The sequence below is a fragment of the Sciurus carolinensis genome, chromosome 7 (assembly GCF_902686445.1).
Source record: "Sciurus carolinensis chromosome 7, mSciCar1.2, whole genome shotgun sequence".
In the NCBI taxonomy this organism is placed as follows: Eukaryota; Metazoa; Chordata; class Mammalia; order Rodentia; family Sciuridae; genus Sciurus; species Sciurus carolinensis.
The window spans coordinates 9,199,461-9,217,083 of NC_062219.1; the positions used below are offsets into that span (position 1 = coordinate 9,199,461).

At 42.4% G+C, this 17,623-nt stretch overlaps 1 protein-coding gene across 4 annotated transcripts in view; it reads right to left on the bottom strand.

The window, feature by feature from the left end:
* Window positions 1-17,623, bottom strand: part of Tulp4 (TUB like protein 4) — a 241,596-nt gene that overhangs the window by 56,233 nt on the left and 167,740 nt on the right. For all 4 annotated transcript variants that reach the window (XR_007109580.1, XM_047559408.1, XM_047559409.1 and 1 more), the window contains exons 3-4: window positions 11,673-11,801; window positions 1,388-1,549 (exon numbers count right to left, since the gene is read on the bottom strand). Coding sequence is in view for 3 of the 4 variants with exons in the window: in XM_047559408.1 (XP_047415364.1) it covers window positions 1,388-1,549; window positions 11,673-11,801 (291 nt within the window). In the remaining variant the exon portion in view is untranslated. The remainder of the gene's footprint in view (window positions 1-1,387; window positions 1,550-11,672; window positions 11,802-17,623) is intronic.

The window sequence follows — 17,623 nt, forward strand, 5'->3', positions numbered from 1 at the left end:
AAGATTTTAACCTGTTAATCCTTACATTTTAAAAGTGACTTATCAACATATAACTTTGTAAGGTTATTATATACTATCATGAAAATCAAACAGGAACAATAAAGACAACTTTGAAATCAAAGTTTAGAAGATGAACCAGAGGCTGGGGATGTGGCTAGTGACAGAGCACTTTCCTAGCACATGAAGGCCCTGGGTTCAAGCCCCAGCACCACTGAAAAGAAAACAACAAAAAAAGTGAAGCATCTTGGTAGAAGATGAACCAGAGTACCACATCTACCAAATAACTACTGTGGCATGTTGATTAATTTCTGTCTAGTCCTTTCCACTACATGGATGGTTTCTTGTGTTTTATCATGTGGCAACATACCACACATGCTATTTCATATCCCGATTTTCTTCCACATAAAATTCTAAAAGCTCTTTCAGGTTATTGTATCATCTTTATAACCACAATCTATAATTTACTGAGCTACTGTATATTCTTTAAAGTTGTTATGCCACAGTTTATGTGATCCTCCAATTTTTAGACAAGAAGGCTGTTGATAAATTTTTACTACCATATGTAATGTTTTAACAATCATAGATAATTTTTTTCCACTTGTTTTTTTTTTCAATAAGTTCCAAAAGCATATTATAAAGGTGAATAATGGTTTGTAAGCTTTTCAACATACTCTGCCAAATTGCTTCCCTAAAGGTCTAATACACGTTATTACCAGGAATGAACAAGAATGTTTACTTGCTTATACTCTTATCATAAATCAACTGTATCATTTGATTTTTTACTAACTGATGAAAAATATACCCTCATAGTGCTAATTTTAAAATTTTCCCAGAGAATGAATATTTTTCTATCATGGTTATTAACTAATTGAACTTCCTCTTTTTTTTTTGGTACTCAGGGCACTCAACCGCTGAGCCACGTCCCCAGCCCTATTTTGTATTTTATTTAGAGACAGGGTCTCACTGAGTTGCTTAGCCCTTCACTAAACTGGTGAGGCTGGCTTTGAACTCATGATCCTTCTGCCCCCGCCTCCCAAGCCACTGGGATTATAGGCATGTGCCATCATGCCCGGGCTGAATGTCCTCTTTTGTGAATTACTTTTTTTATATTCATTATTTATTAACTGGTTCACATAAATTTTAAGATAAATTCATATGAACATTTTATAAACTAAAATGTTAACTCATTACCTTATTAGTAGAAAAAATCATTCCTGCAGTCTAAGCTTCATTGAGACTCTCTATTCTATTTTTTACCTGGACAGCTTGTTCTCTCCTCCGTGATGATCTTCAGGAGGTTTTCACACCAGTTCCCTTTCTCCCACGCCTCTCCTCCCCCGTAGGCCCCATGGTTTTACCATTACACATGCACAGTCAGAGGCATTACCTGTTGGTCATCAGGAGTCCATATGCCGCATGTGATTTGACTTTCCAAGTTGATCTCAGATGACCAGTGTCTTTGTCCACTGACAGAACCAACCAGGACAAACCCGTCTCGATATGAAATAAGTGCTTGAGTCCCATCGTGGCTCCATGTGAAATCACTCACCTTTAGACACACACAGAGAGAAGGGGTCAACTTGTGATCTGAAAGAGAAAACACTTTTACCAAAGCCTGGACAGAGTCGTTAGCTTGGCCTCCTGGCTAAGTAAGATCGAGATGGCCAGAAGAGAAACAGCAGTGAAGGCATCATTTGAAAAGCTGCAGGGACTGCAGTGAAGTGTTTTGTGGGCTCTGTGGACGTTCATGCATTCATCCATGGAGCCCCACACCAACCGTTCCTCAAAGTGCCGTCACCCATCTGCAGAGGAAACCAAGCACACCAGGGCTAAGTAGCCTACTCCCAGCCACATGGCAGAGAGTGGCAGAGCTGAGGCTGAGCCAGGGCTCTGTGGCTCCAGGGTTCTTTTAACTGCTGTTGTACTGCTTTCCACCTAAGGTTGGTAACAGACCCTCCATCAGTGTCCATAGGTCATTTACCAAAGTAGTAAAGCTCCAAGTTTCTGATCACATTCCCTCATAGCCTTGCTAATAATATCCTCTCAATCAAAAGGGAAAGATTTTTATTTTTATTTTTTTATGGTACTAGGGATCAAACCCAGGTCCTTACAGGTGCTAGGTAGGCATTCTACTGCTGAGCTATGTCCCCAGTCCTACTCTTGATCAAAATGAAGGAAAAGCAATCTAACTGGAAAACATTATTTATAACTCAATTCATCAAATGCATGCATTGCATCTATCCAAATGGCAATTTTTTTTCCTCATGATCTATTGTGGTGAATTCCTTGTAGGGATTACCCAGTATTATTATATTATCCTTGTATACCTGTGGGTGATTGGCGACTGCTGTATAAATAAATTAAGGTTGGCCTGAGGTGTAACTCAGTGGTAGAGCACCTGCCTAGTATGTGCAAGGCCCTGGGTTCCATCCCCAGCATGGGGGCAGGGGAGTAAGGTTACACATTTCTCTCACATTACCACTTTAATCCCATCTCACAAATTTTAATGTATGCTTTTATTATCATTGAGATCTAGGACTTTAAAAATGTCCATTAAATTTATTCTTTAACCCAGGAACTATTTCGCTATACATTTTTAATTTCAAATATGCAAGAATTTCTTAAATTTAACTCTTCTGTTATTAACTTCTAACCCATCTGCAATGTACTCAGAGATTGTGGTCTGCAACTGTGGTACCTATCTCTGGAAATCTACTGAAACTTTATTTATGCCCTAAATCAGGGATTATCAAACCACAGCCTATGGGCAAATCTGTCCTGTCAGCTCTATTTGTATACCATTCAAACTAAGAATGGTTTAAATTAGTTGAAGAAAAAAAAAAATCAATAGCAGAATATTTTGTTATTCATGAAATTCAAGTTTTAACTTCCATAAAGTTTTTTTATTTCATCAATAAATTTTTTTTAAAAATTTGTTTTCTCAGGCTGGGGATATAGCTCAGTTGGTATAGTGCTAGCCTTGCAAGCACAAGGCCCTGGGTTCGATCCCCAGCACCGCAAAAAAAAAAAAAAAAAAAAAAAAAATTTGTTTTCTCTTATTACAGAATACATGATTTTTGGCTCCTGATTCACAAAACCTAAAATATTCATATTTTCCCCTTCACAAAAGGATTTACAGCCCTTTTGGTTCCTGTGATCAAGAAGAGCGTACGCGTTGTGATTGTCCCCACGGGCAGTGGGCGATCGTAAGTGGTGCCGAAACCCGGGAACTCGAGTTACAAAGAAGGAACTGATCAGGTAAATACAGGGTAAGTAAAGTACAGTCTGGCCAGGTTAAAGTTCGCGGAACAAGCGACAGAGTTAAAGTTCGTGGAATAAGCGACAGAGACTGTTTGTGTGTGCTTTCGCTTTTGTTTTATTAGTTAAAGTGGTCTGCCTTTTGGTTTGTTTAGCGGTAGCTAATGGGCACTGAAATGTCAGGAATGTGCATAGAAGGTCCCTTAAAGGATTTGTCCTACAGACCTAAAAGGTCCCTTACCTCCTGATACTGTTGGAATTTTATTAGGTAGGAGCTCTAGTGCACTCAGGGGACTTAGTTATCCCTGGAGTTATTGACTCTGATTTTACAGGAGAAATTAAGGTTCTTGCACATTCTCCTCAAGGAATTATCTCCATATCACCTGGGGACCGCATAGCTCAGCTTTTGATTATTCCCAGCCTTCATAATAATTTTCCATCAACCACAGCAACCAGGGGAACTGCAGGTTTGGGATCTTCTGGGGTTGATTTTGCTTATCTTACAATGGATCTAAAAAAATAGGCCTATGCTCAAACTAATGATTAAAAATAAAGAGTTTTCGGGACTCCTAGATACAGGAGCTGATACTAGCATTATTACCCTAAAAGACTGGCCAAAAGAATGGCCTCTACAAGTAGCGGAACAAACTTTAAGGGGATTGGGTGTAGCTACTAGCCCACAAAGGAGTAGTGCTGTATTAACTTGGAAAAATGAAGAGGGCCAACAGGGAACATTTCAACCTTATGTCTTAGACCATTTACCTGTTAATTTATGGGGCAGAGATATTCTCATGCAAATGGATTTAGTACTCACTACAGAAGGCCATTATAGCCAAAAGGCTCAAAATCTAATGGTAAAACAAGGTCATAAATGGGACAAGGGATAGGCCGCTATGGCCAGGGAAATACCCAGCCAATTAGTGTTAAGGGCAATCAAGGTCACCAAGGCTTGGGTTTTTCCTTGGGGCCACTGAACAAAAGTATGTAAAAATATCTTGGAAATCCAATGCATCAGTGTTGGTCTCTCAGTGGCCCCTGACATTAGAAAAACTTAAAGCGGCCCAAGAACTGGTACAACAATTAGAAGCAAATCATATTAGACCTTCAACTTCTCCTTGGAATACCCCTATTTTTAATACTCCAAATATATTATTATGCCACTCTGAGGAAGATATTTTAAAGGATATCTACTCTGAATTAATATTACAACTCAAATTATGGGGACTCATTATAGCCCCTGAAAAGGTTCAAGTAGGTACTACACAAGAATTCTTAGGAGCCCAATTAATATCTTACAAGGGGATCCCCATCCCACATCTCCCAGAGAGCTCACTCCTGAAGCACGTCTGGTTTTGAATATTATACAAAAAAGATTAGATAAGGCCCAAGTAGAATGTATTGATCTCTCTCAGCCATTACAATTCATTGTTATTCCTAACAAGAAACTACCCACTGGAGTCTTTTGGCAAGAGGGTCCCTTGTTTTGGGTCCATCTAGCCTGTTCACCCAATAAAACTCTCTTACCCTACCCTGAAGCAGTAGCTCAAGTAATCTTAAAGGCACTTAAATCATCTATCACAGTGTTTGGAATTCATCCAGCTACTATCATTATTCCCTATGATAAGCATCAACTTTCTTGGTTATGTAATTTCATGGATTCTTGGACTGTTGTTAGATGCTCCACTCAAGCTAACTTTGATATTCACTATCCTAAACATCCTTATATACAATTTTGTAGTAATAATTCTGTAATATTCCCAAGAGTTACCTGACAACAACTTATTCCTAAGACTCCTGTGACACGTTGTGATTGTCCCCGCGGGCGGTGGGCGATCATACTTATAGAGTTTTAGGAAAAATCTCACAGAGCTGTGGTCACATATTCTCTTTATAAACAAGATCAGACTAGTTCTGTAGATGAATTATTTTACTTGAAGTCAAGAATAGCTTTGTGTAGAGCATGTTATATTAGATATATTAACCCTCTGTATAGAGATATATCTACTTTGCAATTTTCCAGTTTGGTTTCCTTCAATACCCTACCCGCATTTTGTTTCTGTTTTTAAGAGTTACATTTCCCTTCAGGCTACTATTTATATTTAGTTTTAAGAAGAAATTTTTCCTTTATATAATTTTTTCTTTTTCTATGATTAAAATCTTTTCTTGAATTAAAAAAAAAAAAAGGATTTACAGACTCTTTATCCAAAAATGAGTCAATTTTTGTTAAATGTTCTGTGATTCAGAAAAACTGTGTTCTCTAACTGGTAGACTTGGGACCTCCACATGTCCACTAAGTCAAGCTTGTTAACTGTGTTGCTCAGAAGATAAATATCTTTTGTATCTTTGCTGGTTGTTTGTCATGAGCACGGTATGTCACTAACATAGACAAAACACATCTGCAACTCTCACAAAATTTATTAAACAATAACCAATTCATAGGTTAGGCTACTTTCATCAGTGGCAGTTCACGGAGTACTCATGGGTCACCTGACAGGCAATCCGAGGTTCTTTTATTCCAATCTTAATTTCTAATTTCTACAACATTCAAGTCACATGTCACACTTCACCCAACTATATATATAGGTTACAGAAAGGCTAGGAAAGGACCAAGGCAACCAAAGGGGTTCTGGAGGCTTCCTGAGAGCCAAGGCAAAAGAGCAGATAGGAATGCAGAGTCACTGTAGGTGGTCAGGTAAGATTACAAACCAGTCAAAGAAATTGTTCAGGGCACAGAGTTGTCAAAGTGAAGAAATTTATCCTAGGCCAAGGTCTGGACAGATGGCAGCTTCACAGTACCAGCTTGGAACGTTAGCTTAAGATGTCAGCTTGGAATGGGACTTGCAGGAGAAAACACACTCTGCTGAAGATTTGTCACTGTGGTGATTTTCCTGGGCAAGGCTTGTGACCAATGACCAGGTGATGGAATCAGGGTGCCACTATGTCCAGTCTCAGGGTGTGCCACCTTTTATGGGTCTTGAGTAATGGGGCTGCATCATTCACTGGCCTGGTGTGTCCCATAAGTTCGTGGGTCTGGCTTTTCTGATATGAGTTTGATATGCCCATGCATCCACATACTTCTGATTAATTCAATAAATTCATGGCAGTCATTCTTATTAGCATGAATAATTCATCAGTTTATGCCTTATGATTTGTCAGGCAGATGGTGATTGTTTACTTGTATAAACAAGGTGTACAGTCATTCCACCTCAGCACTTTTAAAACTCAAAATTAGTTTGCTTATGGCAAACTGCTGCTTTACAAAATGCAGTAACGAAGGTTTAGGCAGAGCCTGGGAACAGCTGTTCTATACATCATGGAGTAACTCAAAGCACAGTACAGCCTGAGTATGTCAAAGGACTGATCAATTTTCCTTTCAGTTCAATCAGTTTCCTTCATTATTGATGGTATTATTAAAAGTATATATATTGGTATTATTAAAAGTATATATATTAAAAACATCTTGTTAAACTACAGTTTATTAATGTCTCATGTCTATATTAACCAAGTAATATTTTTTGTCTTTAAGCTATTTTATCTGATACTAATATAGCTATGCCAGCTTAATTTTTTTCCCTTGGTGTTTGTCAGATCTATCTTCTTTATCCTTTTACTTTGAACTTGTAATTGTCTTTAAGTTCTAAACGTGGCTCTAAAAGGTATATATCCCAGTTTTAAAATGTATAATCCATTAGGGTTTTATTTTCTGATTTAGTCCATAACATTTATTCTAATTGGTGCTCTATTTCTATTTGGTTCTTACGTGTGGGGTGGGGGTGGGGGTACTGAGGATTAAACCCAGAGCACTTTACCACTGAGCTGTACCCCAGTCCTTTTTAATTTCATTTTTTGAGACAGGATCTCAATAAGTTGCCAAGGCTGGTCTTGAACTTGCAATCCCCCTGCCTCAGCCTCCCAAGTCACTGGGATTAAAGGCTTGCCTCACCGTGCCTGGTTCCTTAATTACTTTTTCAGTTTGTACTAACTTTTCTTTTTAATCTTTTCTAACACAGGAATTACTCTATAATCTTCATCGTTGCTTACACTTGGAAATATTCAAATGTCTTTAAAATTTGTTATATTACCAGATGTATCACATTTCAATAAGAAAAATAAATGAACAAATAGCAAAAGGACATGAACTTCTGGCTGTTTTCCCAGCAGGGGCTAAGGGTTTATGATGAGTGACCAGCAACATCTCTTATCATGACAAGGGCACCATTTGCTAAATAGCTCTTGAATAACTGCTGAGATTTCTTCTTAAAAAAAAACCCTGTTTCCTTCAGGTAAACCTAGAACCTTGGCTTCATTTATATTATGTCCCAACCACCTGTACTATCTAGTTTTTCTTAGTTTAAAACAAAATTTTTCAGAGATAACATTATATTCTGCAATAAAACTTAAAAGTTCTTTTATTTTGCATGGGTAATGCTATTACTTGTATTTTAACTATGTACTAAGAGGAAAAACATATTAATAGAGCTAAAACATGGAAAATGAAGCTTCTCTGCGATACTATAGCAATCCATTTCTTTCAACTTTCATCACTTCTTCAGGTGAAAGTACTGAAAATCCTTTCTTTCAGCTTTTTTGAAATACCTGGTACGTTGTCATTACTGATAATCACTCTACTGTGCAACAACACACCAGAACCTCTTGTTCTTACTTAATGCTAACTTAATACCCATGGACCAACCTCTCCTCATCTCACCTTCTCCTCTGGTAACAACTATTCTACTTCACTTTCTATGAGACCAACATTTTTTAGATCCTACAAATGAGTGAGCTCATGTAGTATTTGCCTTTATGTGCTTATTTCACTTAATGTAATGTTCTCTGGTTCTACCTGTGCTGTTGCAAATGACAGAATTTCATTCTTTTTTGGTTGCTGTATTCATTGTATGTGTGTGTGAGAATCCTTACCCATAGAACTTCCCATTTTTAATTTTCTGAGGAACTTCCACACTGTTTCATAATGGCTGCACTAATTTATGTTCCCACCAACAGTGGGAATTGACACCTCCCACCAGCACTTGCTGTCTTTGTCCTTTTTTTTAAATTTCTTTTTATTTATTTATTTATTTTGGCAGTACTGGGGATTGAACCCGGGGCCTTAGTGCAACTGAGCTATATCCCCAGCCCTGTCTTTGTCCTTTTGATCATAGCCATTCTAACTTGAGTGAGGTGGCAGCTCACTGTGCTTTTGATTTGCCTTTTCCTGATAATTAGTGATGCTGGGCATTTTCTTCATATACCTACTGGCCATTTGTAGCTTATCTTTTGAGATGTGTCTATTTAGGTCTACTGTCCAGTTTTTAATTGGATTATTTGAGGATTTTCTCTTGGGTTGAGTGCCTTATAACTCTGTATAATAACCCACTGCCAGGTGTACAGTTTGCAAATATTTTCTTCCATTCTATAGCTGTCTCTTATTATATTGATTGCTCCTTTTGTTGTGCAGAAGCTTTTCAGTTTGATATAATTCTACTTGTTTATTTTTGGTTTCCTACACTTTGGGGATATTGTCAAAACAATAACAACAAAACCAAAAACAATACTGTAGGAAGTCTCACACAAAATAGGTAATGCAGAATGTTAACATGAATTAACTGGGTTTATTAGGTCAGCATGGAGCGACAAGAATATATCACACCTGAAAACACAAAACCGGGGAAGACAAGTAATGAATGCCAGGGAGAACACAGCAGAAACCTCCTGCTTCTGGTTGTTTTTCAACTGCGGAGGGTTACAAGGCTGTTGCTTTACTAGAGCGAGTGCTGGATGTGGAGTGACTGGCACAGCAGCCTCAACCCCCACTGCTGCCGAGGCGGCTTCTCAGACTGAGGCAGCGTAAGTGCCTGGTACAGCCATCCTCAGTGACTGATGGTAAAATGACATGTGACTGCTCCAGACCCCTTTTGAAATACAGGACTTCTAATCATTTCCTGAAACAGAAATCGTCAAGGCCTCACTTAGCTTCCGCCAAGGTCTGTTTACCAGCGGCCGAGAGGCAAGCTCTGCAGCGAGGACCACCTGTTACGGAAGAAAAGCGGCTCTCTTCTCCCAGCTGGCCCCAGGAACGCCCACCCTCTAGGCTGCAGAACTGCTCCTTTCACCAGATGCTTTTCCAAGCACACAGGGCCACCACCGCCTCCACCAGTGAGCCACTGTCGCCCATGTGTGGTGCCTTTTTATTCAGAAAAGATCTGACTCCAGATAATTAAAAGCAACCAATCCCTCCCAAAATGCCAGTGTTTAATGATGACAGCTGCCTAATGGGTGTGAAGGTTTGAAGAAGCAAAGTTTCAAACAGCAAAATTACATGAAAATCGGAATCAGGCCATAAGACACAGTATGACTGCAAAGGAACCTGGCAGTACAGGCATCTGTGAGGCTCTGGACACCGCCAGCTGCTCACAAGCTGGCTCGTCTGCCTCCATAGCTGAATTCCTCCTCCCTTCTTCCTTCTGACATGCCTGTCTGCTCCAAACTCTCCATGGAAAGAAACAGGGAGGGATGTGACAGGTGGTGGTGGTGACGCAGCTGCCATATGGAGAAGATGGGGTGTCCTACCCAGAGAGGCTGCCACTAGGAGAAACCATGTGGTGCTGGCTGCTTGGCTGGTGGGGTGGGTTTCTCAAACTCTAACAAAGTGTGAACATTTGGGGGTACACCATGACATGTGCATTTCTGCCAGGAGAAAACCGCGCTTGTCTGGGAGCAAGCAGTACGGTGGAGTGCCTTGGACTCCCACAGGCCTGAGTCCTAGCTTTGCCACCCACCAACCTCTGCGGGCAAGCTACTGGCCTGCCTGACCTGGACTCTCCTATTAGCTGAGAATAACATTTTCAGAATAAGGTTCCTATGAAGATTGAGGGAAATGACACATGAAAAAGCCAAGAGCTTTGTTGGCATGTGTCCTAGTGTCCCTTTCCCCTCCTCCCCTGAGTAATGGAGTACAGCGCTCTCATCATCCTAAATCTGAAGAGACATCTCATCCCATCAGGTGTCCTTAGAAAAGCATCCTCTACTTTGGTCAGAGGGAGAATTACAGCACTTCAGAGAGTCTGTGAGCAACCTTAGAGAAGTGTCCACTTCTCAGGAATCCATGAACAGCTGCCAGCTCTAGGCCTGCAGTGTCCGTGGGGTGACGCTTGGCGACTGATTCTGGGCTAGGTAGCTGTGAGGGAGCAGGGCCGCAAAACAGCATGCAGCGACAGCCTCTGTACAGCAGCACAGGTGCGTCTCACGAACAGTCTCAGTCAGTGGTTCTCTGCTCTTGTTGCAGGCGAAGAAGCCACCGCACAGATGTCAAATAGGTCCCCCTCGGAGGTCAGCAGAGGGATTTTCTGCCTCTGCTGACTCAAGAGTTAACGCTCTCGACTACAACATTCACCCTCAGAGTGATCTGAGCGTCTCTGGGTCAGGAGATTTGCACATGTGTACCTCTCCTTCTGGAAGGCTGGTTAGTACTCACAGGGCTGGTGTTCTCCCTTCTCTTGTCACTCCAAGGAGGCAAGCGGGACACAGATGTGGCTTTATTAGAGTCAGTCAGTGTTGTTGTGTCTACCCTACTAAATGAAGAAACTCACGCCAGAAGAATGTTGTCTTCAGACAGAGGGAAGGTTGTCTTCCGTGATGGCACCTTATGATCCTTAGCCTGCTAACCCTCACTGAAAATAAATCTTCCTTCCTTGCAAGTTCATGCCACCTGCCTGGGCTGTACCTTTCAGACTGAAACTCACAGCTTATTTAAGCAACAGGCAGGAGAGGAAATTGAGTCCCTTAGAAATGTAGAGTGAGGCTCAGAAGAACTCATCCTGGGAGAGTTAAGATAGTACAAGAAACCTCAGGTCAATAACATCCCCAGAGGTCTCGGGTTCTCCAGTCACTGTGCGGTCAAACCCCAGACATGTGTCCTCAAACACAAAAGAGCCTGGCAGCCCACCCCCACCAGACCCTGAGGGCACCCTCGGGACAGCACAGTCCCACAGGGTACCCCTGGAGCAACTGCTCTCCTCAGAGCCCAGATGCACTGTGCCAGAAGGGGAGAGCTGGAGATGACCACAGGTGGCCACGCTAATTGAAACCCGACAGAGAGGAGTGTTGAAACCCCACGGCTTGGTGAGTAAGTCGTGAGAAACAGCCGTGCGGAGCTCCTGGTGGGGACGTGCCTTCTCGGGACCGAGGTTAGCCTGCACTCACAGCAGAGCCTCGCGACACAGCCCACAGCCCTTACAGCGAGGGCTCTGGCGGCAGCAGGCGCTGTCCAGGAGCTGTGCGCTCCTGCAGCAGAAGGTGAGGCACCTCGCTCCGCAGAGAGCTCGGCGCTGTGCAGCTCATGCCTCTGCTCTGCACACCGGCCAGCTGTTTGCTAGGCAGTGGCCTTTCCTGGGAAGCAGTCTGCTGCCACTCACCTGAGCCCCTCGGTCGTTGACCAGTTCCACAGACCACCTGCCTTCGTACTGAATCCACACAAATATTCCTCCGTCTGCGTCACACGTGGCCAGCTTCTGGTACGGCTCATTCCACCTCACCAGCACCACCTAGAAGACCACCAAGAAGACATTTACCACAGGGGGGAAAGCAGACAGGACCACTGTGATGAAGGCTGAGACTCCAGATCCAGCCAGTGCAGAGTCACAGGAAGAGGCTGCGGAGACATGGGGACTAGCTAAGGGGACCGGGTGGAGGCCACACAGGGCAGTCTCATGTGGCCCCTGTGTTGTGGGAAAGGATTTTCACAAGATTCATTGTTTCTGAATCAAGTGTTATTTATTTAGTACAGAAAAAAGGAAGGGTAAGTCTTAATTTCATTGTCCACTAGAAATGAAATTTTCTATATTTTTTCTGGACTACCTTATTTCTGAATAGTTTGGCATCTAAACGTGGTCAGTTTGGAAAAGACAAGCTGAACAGTCTAATTTGTTTTAGGATTTACCACAAAGGAAATATGAAGGCCAAGTGTATGGTGTAGGCCTGTAATTCCAGTGACTCAGGAGGCTGAGATAAGAGGATGGCAAATTCAAGTCCAGCCTTAGAAACTTTGTAACACCCTGTCTCAAAACAAAGTAAAAAGGGATGGGGATGTAGCTCAGTGGCAGAGTGCCCCTAAATTCAATCCCCAGCACTACAAAACAAAAACAAACCAACCAAGTTAAAAGTTTTAAATTTCATGAGTATAAGAACTAAATTCTTAAATTTAGAAAATTCTGAGTCTAGACAAATCACTTTCATCTTTCTGTAGAAGTCTGGCAGGTGGTTTATGAGACTGGGTAAATGCCTGAAGGGTCTGAGATCGACCCACACAAAGCCAGTAAAATCTAGATGGGAGGGGTGTATCTGGACTGGTCCTGGGGACCATGTGCCACAAAACCAAGTTCACTGTGGTGAAGTGCTCCCTGAGGTGCCCCCAGCTGGCCTATCCTGATGACCTAACAAACTGGTTCAGCCAGATACTCAGCGTGAATTCATAATTCTCATGCTGCTGGGCATGTGGTGCACACCTGTAACCCCATGGACTTGGCAGGTTGAGGTGGGAGGATCACAAGCTCAAAGCCAGCCTCAGCAACTTTGTGAGTCCCTGTCTCAGAATTCAAAATAAAAATAAAAAGCGATGGGGATTATGGCTCAGTGGTTAAGTGCCCCTGGGTTCAATCCCCAATGTCCAAAAAAAAAAATCATAACTCTCATGCTAATAGAGTTGGGAGATATAAACCACCTCCACTGCAAGTTAACGGAAGCTAGAACACCCACACACGTGGGTGACAGGTCAACATAAGAGGACGACCACGGGTCAGCAAGGGCACTCCTGCTCTTTGTCAACATGTGAGCCCCAACATTCTGTGCCTAATAAACTCATTATAACTATCGTGAACATGTGACACAGGCACAAAGGCATTCCAAAGTCTAACTTGGATTCTGAAATAGAAAGTGAGCCCATGAACTGATGGTCAAGGACTTCTACAATGCCCACTGCCCCACTCACACTCATCTGTCCAAATCATACTTCCTGCTTCTAGACCAGTACACAAACCCATATATCTTCAAAGTTATGCAACCTACACATCTGATTCTAGGTCTTTCAACATGCTTCCAGGGCACCAGAGCTAGGAGAGAACCCCAAGAACGGTCTGATTAGCTCTCCTTGAGCCAGCCTTGGTCTGCCAGACTTGATGGTATCAGCACTTCCAAGATAATAAAATTCATAATAAAATTCTCAAATTTTCCAAGAGGAAAACTGTACTATAGTTTTTTAAAAATCCTACAACAGTCAAAGGAAGCGTAAAGTTGTAATCCTTTGAGACCTGGAAATCCCTAGTTAAATCTAAGCCAGTCGATGGCTCACCACACTGGTCAACTTGCAAGGGTGAGACACGGAGAACCCTCCAGGCAGCAGCACCGAACTGCATCCCTGGGCAGAGCGCTGCTTCCTCACTCTGGTCCAGCTCTGCAGGTGCAGTGCCAACACAATCCACTAACATCAGCTTGTGAACAGAGTTCTGCTGCTGAGGAAAGGGACCAGTGGGCCTGTCTTCAAACACAGACACAGCAATTTTGAGCATATTTTGCCAACAATAATAAATGATTAGAAGTTATGATCCTTGTTAAATTATATCTTTCAACTATAAAAAATCATCAAAAACTATTACAAGTAGGTTATTTTAAATTCCAAAAGGCTTTTAACAACAGCCAATGCTGCCTGTCTGCCTAAGATGAGCCAGACACCGTTAGTGGGTAAAAAGAGCAATCAGGACATCTTGGGCCCGGAGGAGCTTCGTGTACTACACTGTCATAATATAGAGCTCTGTGGCCAACAGGGAGTGGTGAACACATTCAGGAGAGGGCGTTGATAGGCAGATAAAGGGGCAACGGTTAAGATTTAAAAAACTATTTAAATTACTGATAGTTTTGTTCAAAAAAGTGTTCAACAATGGAATTTTTTAAATGACGAGAGTGTTATAAACTTAGAATTTCAAGTCAACTTAAGCCAACTTTATAAACTTCTCTCAGATCTAATGAGGATCTGGCCCAAGCACTACAATCCACAGATATGCATGAAACTACAATCTGGTCTCAAAGGACATCGACATTAATCACAGACGTTCACATCGTCAACACACTGCAGAATGGAGAACGTGGAATGGAATCTGACAAACAAGAACACAATATTCCTAACTGAGTAAACTTTAAATTATTTCTTTAGGTCAAGAGAGTGAACCAGAGTAAACATTTGTCTGCTACAAGTCTCTCTGCAAAAAGTGTCTCGTGAACAAGTGTCACATCTCAGAGGACAGAGGTTAGTCCCATTGTGTGTATTTTCACCTTTTGCATCGACTATTCACTGCCATGCAAAGCCCTTCTTCACAAAAACAACCTGCACAGTCACAGTGACACAAACACAGAAGAACAGAGGCAAAAAATATTTTAAGATTATTTCTAACATTAAAGATTTCTTGGTCTTCTGACAACACAGTTGCTGTTGCTGGGTAAACGAAATGTCCACATGTGCAGCCGTCCTGTGGTAGTTCTTAATCAGTTGAGATGCGCAGTAGACGGCAATGTGGTCCCCACACACACTCCTCTGAGTTCTAATGCGTGTAGCTGGGTAGATGGGTAACTTTCCTGAGTTACAGACAAATTCTTCGTTTAAAAATGGAGAGAAACTGCTAATGATTACTTGACTAGTATTCATTCTCATTTCCTCTCCTGTCTGCAGTTCATAGCTGCTGCCTTGCCTCCCAGCATCTTATTTCCTGTTCTCTAGACCTTTCCGGTCTGTTTGGCAATGTTAGGATGAACCAGAGTGCTGAGAAACCACCAGTCAGGGGGCCAGCTGGGTTCTTAGTCACCCGGATTGCCAGCAGGGTGCTGAGTCTGCCAGGCACCCTAAGGCTCAGCATTCCTTCCCCTGGGACTCTTACTTAGTCTGGGCACCAAGTCCTTCCATGTTTAGGGTGCTAGCTGAGGTGTGCTCTTCTAACTAAAAAGATACAGTATGAGCTATGTTTTGACCTATGACTTGCTTATACAAAAACTATAAGCTTGTTACCTTCCCTAATACAATGTGCTATCATTTATAGTTTATTAAGAGGTATTAAGGCAGGGAATCTGCAATAAAAACAGAGGCAGAACTGCTGAGAATCTGTTTGGACTGTAGACCCCAGACAAGTCACCTTGAACTATGTTTAGGAAGAGCAAAACGAATGTCACTTAGCTCACACCAAGGGCATTTGTTCTGGATAGGAGCTCTCCAAATGGTGTTGACACACATATTGACACAGGAAACTACCTCGGTGAAGGATCAGCATCACGAGTGTTCAGAAAGACTTCCCTCAATCTAGAAAGAATGCAATCTGAATGAACACCAAGTACAAATAGCTCAAATTAAGACATCCCTGTGATCATCATCACTCATTTCTTCTTGTCCTGTAATTTATTAAGTGAAATAACAATAACTTCAATTGTATAAAATACAGAAAATGACTTCCAGTTTAATTTTAGATGCATTTGGCCTTTTTAACAAAGAACACAGAACATCCTGAAGCAGAAGCAAGAAGATAATCATGGAGAACAACAGTTTTATACTCGACTGTCCACCAGCACGTGTCCCTGCCAAGTCACATGTGTGGCGGCCATACTCAGTCCTGGCCTCACCACTTGCCCGACCACTGCATAACCACAGTAACTGGGGGCCTCTGGATGCCCATTCCTTGTCTGCTGAGGGGGCCATAGCAGCACGTCCTTCATGGAGTTGCTGTGAGGAGGTGAGAAAAGCGCTTAGAATGGCGCCAGGCACGCAGCAAACGATAAGAACTGAAAGGTCTGTGAACTGAAAGTTCCAGAAGGTAAAGAAAGGACCACCACAGTATTCACGTGCAGTGTCCTCTAAGATAAGAAAGAGGCAATGAACATCGACCCCCTTCCCAGACCCACCTCCTGCTTCCTGGAAGACCAGCACGGCCGCCTCTGCTCCCTGCCCACCTGGTTGGGATGCTTTCTGATCCTCTGCACCTGGGGCAGCCGTGCGCAATTCCACACACTCCCCTTGCAATGCCTGCGGTGTGTGCGGTACCCGCCCTGCTCACCCAGTGTCCTCACCAGACTGAGCACTTCTTTGCTTTTGTTCTCTGTGGCCAGTAGCGTGCCAGGCACAAACGGACTGTCCGCTAATCTTTCTCACTTGAGTTCCGCCTGGAGGACGGTGAACAACTTTGTACTACGCCTCACATCCATACATCCATGAGACATTAAAAATGGTGCAAGTGAGGTTTTCTTTTGGGTAACATCTTCATGGAGACAAAATTCACATACCATGCAATCCAACCATTGAAAACATACACTTCCCAGAGCTGTGTGACCATCACAGTACATTTTAGAACATCCTCACTGTCCCTGCAAAAGCCCTATATGCTAGCCACCACCACTTAACCCCACATCTCCTAGCCCCGGGGCAATCACTAGTTTCCTTGCTGTCTACAGATTTGCTTATGAGAGACCCTTTACATAAACGGAATCACAGGATATGTGGTCTTCTGTAACTGACTTCCTTCCCTCACTCTAACGTATTCAAGGTTCCTTCAAGTTGTAGCATGTGTCAATACCTCCTTTACAAGTCCAAACACTGTTGTACTGTAGGGCTACACCCTGCACTCATCAGCTGATGAACATTTCAGTCATTCATGTAACAAGGACTGAGCAGCTAATTTTGCTAAAAACATTGATTCTTCATTTGGCTCTACAAACGTACTAAAAGATGGCATCTTTGTCTCCATTTTGCCTCTGTCTCCTCTGCTCTGAGCGGTCACCTTGGATTCTAAGAACAACAGGTCTGATTGATAAACATCTTGTGACAAGTAAAAACTGCCCCCAGGCAACAGAAACTTTCTCATTGCCCATGACCAGGGCCTGCCTGACCCAATCTGAGATGATGATCCACCAGACCAGTCTGACCAAGTCTGCTAGGACACATGCGCCTCATGCCCTCCTATGTGATTTGAGAGCTCATGTTAGTACTCCCACAAGGTACTGACTAGTTTCCTTGTTTCCCCAGGATAGCTATACTGATTAAAGTTCCTTTCTGGCTTTTAGCCATAACTTTTTCATTTAGTTTTGGGGACAGGTGGCTGGACCTAACCTGTTGGGACTACAGGGGCAGATCTCTGGCCTAGACTTCAGCAACATTTCCACGTTTTAGCTATTATGAATAAAGCTGCTATGAACATTTGTGTGCAAGTTTTTTTTTATACAGATATATATTTTCATTTTTCTTTATTGGGTCAAATGATAATTCTATGTTTAACTTTTTGAGGAACTGCCAAACTGTTTTCCAAAGTAGTAGTGCTGATTTACATTCCAACCTACTATG